This window comes from Lycium ferocissimum, chromosome 8, assembly GCF_029784015.1.
Source record: "Lycium ferocissimum isolate CSIRO_LF1 chromosome 8, AGI_CSIRO_Lferr_CH_V1, whole genome shotgun sequence".
NCBI classification, from domain to species: domain Eukaryota; kingdom Viridiplantae; phylum Streptophyta; class Magnoliopsida; order Solanales; family Solanaceae; genus Lycium; species Lycium ferocissimum.
In genome coordinates, this window is record NC_081349.1 from 21,585,246 (window position 1) to 21,597,747 (window position 12,502).

A 12,502-nucleotide genomic window follows, 5' to 3' on the forward strand; every position below is an offset into this window, starting at 1 on the left:
AAGTTACCTAGTTTACTTTACTATTGCTTTGTCTTTGCTTCCTAACTTTCATTAGCTTTCTTTATGCTGTTACTGAATGGGAGTCTTCCTTTTTTAAATTTAATTTTGTTAATCGATTCTTTAGCTTTCTTTCTGCTGTCACTGAATGAAAGTCAATTTTTCCAATCAATTCCTTGTTGATAGATTTGTCTGCTCCTGCCTGAACAAATCATGCCTAATCATTGACTAAGAACTGCTTACAAAGAAACACGAATTGGGAGGTACCAGTTATTCCATAAAATTAGTCGAGATGCGCGCAAGTTGGTACTGACGCCACTATTACAACCACAAAAAGAAAAAGGAGAAGACTAACAACTATAAACCAAAACAACAATTGTATAAAGAGAAGAATTTTATCTACGGGGAGGTGATTTAAGTTATTTCTCTCTGATAATACAACTCATTTTTGTGATTTTGTGCAATTTGTCCTCGTCTTCTTTCCCCTCACCGGTGACATCATCCTTTTTGTTCCTCCTGCTGTTCCCCTGAAATTTCCTGTTGGTTGCTGTCTTTTTTAAGCTTTCCCTGCTTTTGTGCGTACAAGTCTGACTTGGTTCTTTTAGTTTCCCGTTCGTGCTTTCCGTTTCATCTTGATAAACTTCATGTCTCCACTCAGCCTCTTAATTGACATGTAACAAACTATTTGTGAGTAAACATATGTGAATTAAGTTGTCATTGGTGAAAGCTGACATAGGTTCAAGGCAAATCGATACTGCAAATGATTTCCCAAAGATGAGGTGTGTATTGTTTTATTTAAATTTTTAAAAGCAATTACCAACTGGTTGACATATTTTAGACATTGGGTTCTGTGAAGTTGATTTGAATTAGGACTTGGGAAATCGCCGAAGACGGATGCCGACATTATAGGGGGTGACGGGAAAGGAATTTGGGAGTTGGTAAGGTTGGAAAGATTTGGTACTCTGGTTGCTAAAGTGTTGAAGGGGTCTGGTTTTCTCTGTGTGGGCTATGGCATAAAAGGGAAATTGACAAACTGTTTTTGTTTATTTGGAAGAAAATTGTTGTTAGAAGACAAATTAGTCAGGTAATTGCAAAGAAAGAAATTAATGAAGAGAATAAAAAAGGTTGGCATGGCCGTGGAACTGCAATAGATGACGTGATCATAGCAGCATATTTATCGGAACCTAATATGTGTATATCTGCTAATGAAATTAACAGATAAACCAGAAAAAAGGAATAGTTTTCAGGGACACAAATATATTTAACTGATATAGTGCTGGACAACTTTGTTATGACTGTGAACGAGGTAGAAATTAAACAACTTAGATTTACTTTATAAACTATTTATCTAGGAGAGACTGGAAAACATATTAGAATGCCAAGTGTTAGTGCCGAATGTTAATAGTTTAGCCAGTTAGAAGAGTTGGGCTTTTCACATTATATGGAGAAACCAACATATAAGTCCTTTGGAAGACATCAAATACAAGAACTATATGGGAACTGAAACAAGAAAGTTAAGTGTAGTTAGAAGTTAAAACTTTAATAACCTTATTACTTCTCTTCTAGCTCTTTGATTTGCTTTTATCAAGGATTCAATTTCAGGAGCTATCATATCTGCAATCTCCTCATCAATAACTTTATCTTTTATCTAAATCTATGTAGTCAAATATTGAGCTTTCAGTAATAAAACAGTACAAATGCAACTGTTCTTACAGTTCAATTAGAGCTACTGTATTTGTATGGGTATCTTTACCATTGCATGTCATATAGCTGTCTAAAGCCACATAAATATGAGCACTGTATTTCTAGGTGCACTGTAGTACATATTAGCCCACATTTATATAGAGAGACCAACATATGTATTAGGTACATGTCGCCATGCTACATAAAGGGACTAGATATGTGCTTTCCCCATCGTTAAGATTAATTTTTGTTTATTCTTATTTTTGCTCCCCCCTGTGTTTCTATTGATGCACCAAATGTTGCTTTATAGCATACATTGCAGTTGGACTGATAGATAACAAGGTTGTAGTTTCTTCTGTTATTTCTTTTTTGACAACTTGGAATGCAATTTGCGAAGTGATCAAATTATATGATCATCATCTCTGTCCATTTGTTTTAAGATCCCAATCAGAAAAGTTAAAGAAACTCTGTACAGCAGAAGAAAAGGAGTTGAATATTTAAGCAACACAATTATTTTTTTGAAGCTTGTTAGAACTTGTAAGATTCTATAACTGTGAGGACTCTTCTCGATTTGATTGAATGATAGAAAAGGTTATTTGCTCTTCATATATTCTGTTTCTATGGTAAACTATTTTTGTTGTTTGACTGTGAGTGGTTCTGATATTTTCGGGCTCGTCTTTGAATTAATCCTCTCTAATTTACAGCAATGTCGCAACGGTCACACTTGCAGGCCAGTTTGCTGAAGCATTTGGGATCTTGATAGCTTGTGAACTCGCATGTTCCATTTTGTAGTCTATGCAAATGATGCTTGTATATGCTTTGCAGTTTGTGCTACATCTATATCATTATAATCAGGAACAACAACTGCTATCTTTTTATGTCCTGCTTCTTGTGGAAGCATCATCTGAACCTTAAAAATTCTGTGCTAAGAACATTTAGATTCATGGCCTGATTGGCCAAGCTTTGCTTTTTCCAAAAGTATTTTTCAAAAAAAGTACTTTTGGTTGGAAGCAGTTTGTGTTTGGTTAATCATTTTGAAAAACAATTGATAACCCTTGTCTAATACAATCAATGGTACTTTAGTTTTTTTTAATTATTTTAATTTTTTCATTTCTGCTAATTGTCACATAAAAGGTAGGACATACAATGAGATAAAACATAGAAGATAGCACGAGTTAATAGCAGGAATGGCTCATCTCCAATGAACAAAAAGTTTGATTAGTTTTGTTCCCCCTTTTGATTAGTTTTGTTTCCTTGACCACTATTTACATCAAGATTCATCTTACTGCAAATGAGCAGTGTTATTCTTGGTATCTTACACACATTCAAAACAACATAGACTTCCTTATTCTTGCTTGATATGTGTGTACATTGATCTAGGAATATGCTGGAAGAGGCACTACTTCTCATTCGCCAGAAAATTTTGCAGAACATCCAATCGCAGTGATCATCTCAACTGATACCGTTGCCGTCAAAAGTTAAGAGTAGAGGTTGAAGGAAGAATGATGTTTCATTGAGATGGTTCAGCTGCTTAGCTTTCACTTCCAAAGTCGAGGTAAGTTACAGACGGTAAGTTACAGGGAGTTGTACTTTGATTCCTAACATAGGACAGACTTCTCTGACTGCTTTTCCTTCATTAAGATCTTTAGGCAGGATATCCGTTGTAGGCTTGTGGCTATCCGGAGTGAAGATTCACTACAAAAAGGTACATTTCCTCAAATTTTCTAAAATTCATATATTGCTTAAAATCATGATCATAAGCAAGTGATGATATTAGGAAATCAATGCCTGGCTGGAAGTGACAATGTCAGCAAAAGAAGTGGCTTAACCTTATTCTGATCCTGAAAGACAGGATCAAACTATACTCAATTGCATCCAAATCTCATGCATGAAATGATGGAGATTAACAATATTAAAATCTGATGCATTTGTATGCTTGTCAGGCATGTTTGGGGCAGGGAGTCCATGACAATAGCTTGCCAGGTAACAATTTTCGAGAATATCAGCCATTAGAATTGCCTATATGATCCATTCCTATTCGCAAACAAGATCTTCTTCCTTCATGCATTGAACACTCGGTCTTCGTTTTCTTCAATCCTATACATAATAATTGTTCGCGTGCGGTAACATTTTCGAACTATAAATAATGCAATAGAAGCAAATTCTATATCAGTAATTGTAACTTTTCATTGTAACATTAAATTCAGGTGCGAGGTTCAAATCTGTGAGCGTAGCGATGCGGCAAACAATTTTTGAGAATGTCAGCCATTAGAATCGCCTTTGTGATCCAGTGGTGGCTCAAGGGGAGACTAAAAAAGCTTCGGTTTTAGCGCCAAAATTTTGGGGCCGCTTTGTTCTCCTTTGATCCCTATGCGGCTATACACCTGCATTAAAATAGTATTCTATGTTGCATGTTCAAGTCGTTTAGTGTACTTCCCTTGAGGACTGCACTCAGTTGAAGTGTGTGTCATATCAGCCATCTGCTGTGGCGTAACAAGATATTGTTTGTAATGATGAAGCTTTGCTCTTGGGTGAGAATTAGTTTCGAGAATGAATTTGAACTTTATATTGAAGAAAATATAACGGCTTAGCATTTTCCATCAGGGTTGGGCAGATCAATGACGTCTACTTGCTTTTATTCTGAATTTCTGATTTTTTATAATTGTACTTATGCTTTTACTTGTTGGTCTAAAACAGTACACCATAAAGTTATAAGAAGCTTATGACTATGAATGTTCCGGAAAAAATAAATGTCATTCATAGTTATACAAAGCAGAAGACTGCGAATGACTTGCTTGTCACACTTCTGGTCTAACAGGAGATAGTATATTCTCCTTTGGATTAATTTTATGTCGAACATTTTAACTATTGAGGGTAATCGGGGAATGCCTAATCTAGATAAATTACAAGGTTTGCTGGTTGCAATTTTTTTTTTAAATACTTCTGAATGTTACAAAGATTAGTATCTCAATCAGGTGGGCATCTATAAGCAATTTTATACTGTCTATCTCAGTATCGCGGTCCGATCTTTAACTGGAAAATAACACTGGTAGGCTATACATTAATGCTTCTTATGATTCACTTAGTCTAAGTGGACAATGCTTAAGTTAGACATGAAGGAACTTTAAGTGATTCACTTGCTTTTCGACGTCAGAATCAAGGAAATTCAAACATATAAATTTGGCTTTGCTTTGACGAATTCAACTGCTTTTTGCTTACAATGTCATCCCTGTTTCTATTGCATGTATTTGGCCTCATTTTACTTGCTACACCAACATGAATTTTGAAAAACATTTAGTAGGGTGATTTCTCTAAGGAGCAACTTGAGCATCTTGAGGGGCAACCTGGTAGAGGTGGAAGAACTTATTCCCTTATTAGGTGATACGCCTTGTTTCCAATATGAATTATCCCCCAATATGAATTATCCCTGATATTACGTCTTATATGTTGAATCTGGAAATATAATTCTAGTCATAATGAAGGGACTGCTAGGCCTCATTTGTTTACACTTAATGGAAGTCTGAATATGAATTGTTTAGACCTAGATGCTATTAAATGGCATTTGATTAATAATTTGTTTACATTAACATTTAAGCACTTGTTTGGTCTGAATTGATCTTAATCATTAAGATATTGAACAAATCTTAATTATTAAGATATTGAACAAAGTCTTAAGAAGAAGCAAACATTGGAGTTGGGTTGACTTAAATGGGAGATGCACTTTGATGGGAAAATAACAGGTGATAGGGGCAGGTACTACAAAGCTCCCTCTACATGAAAATAAAAATTCTGAATTGGAATGTCGGGGGTCTCAATGAGATAGAGAAAAGGACAACAATCAAGTGACTTATTAGCAAATGGAGGGCCGACATAGTAAGCTTGCTGGAAACTAAAGTTGAGGAATGGTCATCGAGCTCGATTAATCAATTACGGGTTAACAGATGGGTAGAATGGGTGGATTTAAAATCAAATGGAAGAAGTGGGGGCATCTTAATGCTTTGGGATAAGAGACAATGGACAGTCAGAGATATTCATAGGGGCAGCTACACCATCACTATCACTTGAGTGCCAAGCTTAATTGTGGGTGGTGAGCTTATCGAGCAACCTGGTGATGCTGACAAATGATTTGTCCATGAAGCATCCCCCAGCTGCAGTGTTGACAACAATTTGATTCATTGTATCTAACCCCTTGTAGAACTTCTCGGTGAGAATAGCATCCGGAAACCCATGAGTTGGAGATTGAGCTAGATAGTATTTGAAACGCTCCCATGCTGAATATAATTGTTCCCCCGGAAGTTGTTTGAACTCAAAGATCTTATCCCGAAGCTCAGCCTTTTTGCTTGGTGGGAACCACTTCTTCAAAAATGTATTGGCTAACTCGCTCCAGGTATGAAAAGAATTGCTGGGGAGCTTTTCATACCATTCCCTTGCTTGGCCAGCCAAGGAATATTTAAAGACCTGTAACCGAAGTGCATAATGTAAACAACACCTTGGGATTGTTGAGCACACACATGCAAGAAGTTCTTCAAATGTCGAAGTGGACAATCCTCCGAAGAATTTCGGAAATAACCTTCAAGTTTCAGCAGCTGATAGATAGAACTATCAATTTTGAAAGTAGCATTTCCAGTTCTAGGAGGAATCACAGCAGAAGCATACTCAGCTTCATTGATGAATTCCGCAAATATATTCTCGTCCTCATCCTCTTCTGGTGCAGGTCGGTTCACTTGGAGTCCAGCTTGGTTTCCTTGATTCCGATTCTGTCTTCCTGCCATGCTCACCTGGTTCACCACAACAAGAACAAGGTGTGATGGAATAGAAAAAGTTTTAAAGAAGAGTACACAACAATCAGTAATTTCTAAACCGTATTCCCCGGCAGCGGCGCCAAAATTTGATAAGCTCAAATTACACCTATTAATGGCGTAAAGCGGACGTTGTCAAATATAGTAACCCAAATAAGGTTGGGGTTGAATCCCACAGGGAATATGGAGAGAAAAGGGTACTAATTGTATGCGATACTAGTCTTTAAAGACTTTAATCCTATTCCGAATGTTTTGAGAAAAAAGATTTGGTTTGTATTCGCTATCTTGAAGTGTTTGGAATTTGTTTGGATTTGGAGAACCAAAGTTGTGTCCCCGCGATGATTAGATGTTATGCTATGGGTGTTAATATGATATATTTCTAATGGGTCGGAATTATGTATGCACTTAATCTCTAATGCACTTTCTAATATTTTTCAAAAGTTAGAAAGTATTTCTTTTCATGATTTTCCCAAATGCAAAAAAGTTGTAAATAAGATTAATTAAATATGTCAAGTAGAACTCATCTTATCCCTAAGCGAGTTCATTAAACGAGGGTTAGCGCCTCGAGTCCTTGTTATATTATTTCGAATCACACCCTAGTTCATCTTTCCAAATAAACTAGGGTTTGTGCATGAACAAGTGTTTGCAACCACTAATGAACAATGAATACGAGAAATAATAAAACACATCACAACCCATTATATATATATACAATGTTAGACACCCATTACATAGCACCCATCATTTTGGGTCCACAACTTTGATTAAAGAAACTACTCACACATTATGGTCTCAAAAGTAGTAAGCAATAAATAAGACATAAAGCTTACAAAGTGTAATAAAGATGATGGAAAATGGAATCTTGTTGTCTTCACTAAGCTCCTAAAGGGGAGTATTCAATGCTCACCCACCAATGGAACTTTGTTCACGTGGTTACAATAAAATCTGACTGCTAAAAATAACCTAAAATGTTCTTTAAATAGGCTAAAAAAAAAGTACATCAGCTACTGACAAAATTACCCCCGATAGCAAGATCGACGAACCGTCGATCGTTCGACGTTCCGTCGATTTCTCCGTCCTTTGTACCTTCAGCAATGTGTTCCATTCGACGGTGACGTCGACCAGTTCGACGGTCCGTCGAGTATTCCGTCTTTCTCTCTTTTTGTTGAGAGATCTTGCTTGACGATACAATTGACGAAGCGTCGATCAATTCGACGCTTCGTCGATGCCTCCATCCTTTGTCGTCTTCAACTTTGTCATCACTGGAAAATCGAGCTTATCGACGCTTCAAAGGACGGTTCGTCGGCTGATCGACGGAACGTCGATTCTTCATTTCTGGCCAATTTTTCCTTTGTTCTTTGCTTTTTGCTTTTGGGCCATTGTTTTCCTAAAACACAACAAAACATATTAACGAGAACCAGACTGACTTGAAAACAATCAAAATTCATAGTAAAAAGGCGTCGAATGTGCCACAAATCCGCGGCACATCAACCACCCTCCAGTTTGGCCTTTAATATGACCCAAGAACTATTGGTTACCTTGCAAATTCTACCTTCACCCGCATGCTTGTATCCAAGCTTATCAAGAGTACCAAGAGAGATCATTTTTTTTTCCAGATCAGGAACATGTCGAACATTAGATAATGTTCTTATGATGCCGTCATGACACCATATACGGGATGAACTAATGCCTGCTATTTCACATACTGCATCGTTCCCCGTAAGTACAGTCTCACTCGTCTGCTCGTAGCTAGTAAATCAATCTTTCTTTAAGCACATATGAAAGGTACAAGCTGAATCTAAAATCCACTTGTGTGTTTGAATGTCATATGTTGAAGCAATTAACACATAATCTTCTCCAGATATCTTAGCTACCTGAAACGGTAAATGTATTGGCTATTGTTTTATTAGTCTTCTTATTCGGGCAATCCCTTTCAAAGTGACCCTTTTGTTGACAACCCCAACATTCAGCATCCTTTCTGCTCACCCTTTTCCTAGACTTTGACTTAGCTACTGATTTGCCTCTCCCTCTTTGGCTCGAGCGACCTCTAACCGTCAACCTTCACCATGATCCTCTTTATCACCATTATTGATATGGTTTCTCAATTCATCTGAATTCAATGCATGTCTTACCATCTGTAACGTGACCACCTCCGTACTGTACATCATTAAATTAACTACGTCTTTGTATGCCGTTGATAATGAAAACGGTAGAGTGCACGCTAGTTCTTCGCTCCCACTTTAATATTAGCATGAGTAAGATCCCAATTTATTAAAAAACATCAAGATGATCCTGTAAAGTTATACCTGTCTTCATCTTGAAGGTGTGTAAATACTGCCTTAACAACACTCTGGTTGTTACTGATTTCTTCTGGTAGAGATCTTCAAGTTTCTTCCACAAACTCGTAGCCGTTTCCTCGGTACTGACTTCACATAACACGCTGTCTAATAAGGATAATTGAATTGCGCTAAATGCATCCATCTCAATCTTCTGCTTCTCGGCCTGTGTCGTGTTTTTCGGATACGAGTCGTCCAAAGCATAGATGATCCTTTTCTCCGTAACAACGCCATAATCTTGATCATCCAGATGTTGAAGTTATTACTTCGCCCATCAAACTTCGATACCTCAAAGTTCATAGATGGCATATTCTCCTCGTCTCCTAGATCTCACGACCTATAGGCTCTTAATACCAATTGTTAGCACGGAAACGATAAAAACACAGTAATTAATGTGGTTCAGATCGATGTTATCCTAGTCCTCAGAGAAAGATCGACACTTTTATTATTATCAAGGGAGAAAGTAAGTTACAAGATGGAATACTCTTAGGTTCTATTTTCTGTTCTCCTTAATAAACCCTAGCTAGCATGTATTTATACTACTAGGTCTAAGTCTTTCCTAGAAATGATCTAAATCTCAATAATACTCGAAAATCATCAAAGAAAAAAATTTCCTTTTATTTCTATCCGCTTCTGAGTAGGGATTGGCTTGAATATCTTCTCAATTTCACACCTTATAACTAAGCACTTGTATATATGTTTCATTTAAGAGGATATATTTTCAACTAATCTAACGCAATTTGACACAAACAAATCCTTCGGTTTAGATGAGTCCTAATTTGATCCCAAAAAGAGAAAGAGGATCCCCAATTTGATGAATAATTCCAATACCAAGTTGGAGAAACATTCCGAAATACATGTTCTCTTATATTTCTAAAATTTCATTATTTCTTTTTACGCATTATTTGATGTATTAAGTAAACAAGTTCATCATTTCCTTTAATGGATTTTTTCTACTTGAATTTTAAGGACCTATTTGAGAAGTCACATTGATTTTGAATCTAATCTTTTGATGAATTTTATCGTTTTTTCGTCGTTTCATAATGTCATGCACCAACAATATGAAGAATAAGCCACAATATTAAAAAAAAAAAAAAAAAAAGGTATAGGGTAGAGTTATTATCTTAAAAAAAGGACGGATATACAATAATATAGATAGGATTATTAAATAATAAAAGCAGAATGAAGAATGCCCATTTCAGCTTCAATCCCTAGTCTTGTGACTTTACCTAAATTTCAATTGCACACAATTCTTGTGCTAAGGTTCCATGTGAGCCAAGAGCCCAAGATGGATGCATTAGTGCTGATATAACCTCAATCATCTATCCCATACGGGAGTCTCAAATGTTTGTTGTCCTCTTCATTCAAAGCCAAAATTCTCGAATTCCTCTGCTCATTGCTACACATAACTGAATAATGTGTTACACTAATATGAAAAAACAACCAAAGTTATACTCCAAACAATGAGCTCACTCTCTACATGTAAAATACTTTTATGTATTACATGTTAAATGCATATAAACATATACAAATACTTTAAATTTCTGTAAAACAATACTATAATCACACATATTGTCTCAATTGTTAGCAATTAAGAAAATTAATTAAGGATCAAAGTGTTTAAATTGGACTTAGCTACACAAATGTGAACTCTCAAAACTTTTGATTGACATAGTCAAAAACAAACGTAATTCCTTATCCAATTATTAGAGTTTAGCATTAATTCAATCTTTTACTACTATAATAGTTATCTTTGCCAATTAAAAACAAATAATAAAAATACAAAACTCACCCTCTTATTATTTATCCTCACAACTAATTTCAACAATATTAGGAGTAAATTAACTTACCATCAAATGTCACAACAAGAAACTCAAAAGCAAAACCACTGCACGAAAGATGTGGTGAAAAGAGATATCTAATATTCTTTTATCCTTAATTAGAGGATCCGATTTATTAACTGAATGATTATGCTAGATTTTCTTTTTCTAAATAAACCATACACGACCCAAATTTAGATTACTGCCTATAAATTATCATCTCTCATCTTAACTCATCTCGTTAGAACCATGAAATTCACAGTTTCCTTAATTCTCTTGTCTACCCTTTTCATCTTGTTTGTTATTTCCACTGCTAAAAACCCCCACGTCATCAATTTCCGATCAACTAATCTCTACCCGGAATCATTCACATGGGATCCGAAATCCCAGCACTTCATCGTCGGAAGCACACGTAACCACCACAAAATCATCTCCGTCTCCGATGCAGGCGTTGTCGAAACCCTAATCTCCGACACATCTCTCCCTCCAAACTCCTCTTTCCTCGGCCTCTCCGTCGACCGCCACAGCAACCGCCTCCTCGCCGTCATCCACCGCCGTTCTCCTCCCTTCAACGCCGTCGCCTCCTACGACCTCCAATCTCGCCGCCGCCTTTTCCTCTCTCCTATCGCAATGGTCACAGAAGACGCCCTTCAATCTGCCGTCGCAAAAGACGTTGCTGTAGATTACGACGGCAATGCTTACGTCACCGACTCCGTTAATGACGTCATCTGGAAAGTTGATTCCAACGGCGACGTTTCGATTTTCTCGAAATCTAAAGCGTTTAAATCTCATCCAGTGAATGTAATGACTACAGTTGGTTTGAACGGCATAGTCTATAACACTAGAGGTTATTTACTTGTTGTTCAGTCAAATACGGGGAAACTATTTAAAGTCAACGTTGATGACGGAACGGCAAGGACTGTTACGTTAACCAAGGACTTAACGGGAGGTGAAGGGATAGCCGTTAGAAAAGACGGTGTCGTATTGGTTGTGAGTAGAGACAAGTTGTATTTCTTGAAGAGTAATGATGGGTGGGGAGAGGGAGGAGTTTTTGACGAAACTGCCCTTGAGGCGGAGCGGTCACCTACAGCTGTGACAGTTGGGGATGAGAAGAGGGTATACGTGTTGTATGGACATGTAACGGAGGGTGTAATGGGAAATGTTGAGAGAGAAGAGTTTAGTATTGTTGAAGTGGAATCTGAGGAAGAGAATTTAGAAGAACCTGTTTGGTTATATATATTAATTGGATTAGGATTAGCTTATTTTATGTTTTGGAGATTTCAAATGCATAAGTTAATGGAAAGCTTGAACAAGAAAACAGTTTGATTTTTTCCTTTTTTTTCTTTTTTTTTTTTGGGGGGAGGGGTGTTTAGGGTTCTCATATTTGTTTAGTTTATAGTGAGAATTACAAGTAGCATTTGTTTTTTTTTTTTTTGCACAATAATATAAAGATCCTATGGTTGTTTCTTGTTATAAGCAATTTCCTCTACATTTACAACATTTAATCCTAGAACTTGCTCTAATTCAATCCCAAACTAGTTGGTAAGCTATATGAATCTTAATGTTCGGTAGCCTGATTTAAACTCATCTCAGTCCTGATTTAAACTCATCTCAGTCCAATATTATTGCTGGCATATAAATCTTCAACAAGACAGGATAGATTCATAGCTAAACACTGTACCTAAAGTATTTATACCATGTCTTGAACTTATTGCAGCTAATTGATGACATCACTATGCACATGTTTCTTCCATAATGACCTATTTTTCACTAGGTCTGCATGGTATGCTTTTGCTATTAAAGATGAGTACGTCAGTTTCTAACGGGGAGCTCATATAATTTAACTGAAGCCTTGTAACAACATTAA

At 36.6% G+C, this 12,502-nt stretch overlaps 1 protein-coding gene, 1 long non-coding RNA gene and 1 other non-coding gene across 3 annotated transcripts; all 3 read left to right on the forward strand.

The window, feature by feature from the left end:
- The first annotated feature begins 1,938 nt into the window (after positions 1 to 1,938).
- Positions 1,939 to 4,283, forward strand: LOC132067528 (uncharacterized). Its single transcript, XR_009417163.1, has 4 exons — positions 1,939 to 3,235; positions 3,322 to 3,385; positions 3,624 to 3,663; positions 3,888 to 4,283. It is a non-coding gene; the product is annotated as an uncharacterized LOC132067528 (long non-coding RNA).
- Positions 4,284 to 5,902: 1,619 nt separating this feature from the next.
- Positions 5,903 to 6,008, forward strand: LOC132069073 (small nucleolar RNA R71). Its single transcript, XR_009417641.1, has one exon. It is a non-coding gene; the product is annotated as a small nucleolar RNA R71 (small nucleolar RNA).
- Positions 6,009 to 10,659: 4,651 nt separating this feature from the next.
- Positions 10,660 to 11,984, forward strand: LOC132067529 (uncharacterized). Its single transcript, XM_059460797.1, has one exon. It carries the CDS (start codon positions 10,885 to 10,887, stop codon positions 11,959 to 11,961), a length of 1,077 nt encoding a protein of 358 aa, XP_059316780.1. The 5' UTR covers positions 10,660 to 10,884; the 3' UTR covers positions 11,962 to 11,984.
- The last annotated feature ends 518 nt before the right edge of the window (positions 11,985 to 12,502 follow it).

Bases quoted from the DNA above. Each gene is read 5' to 3' on its own strand.
- LOC132067529 (XM_059460797.1), top strand. From the start codon at position 10,885: ATGAAATTCACAGTTTCCTTAATTCTCTTGTCTACCCTTTTCATCTTG.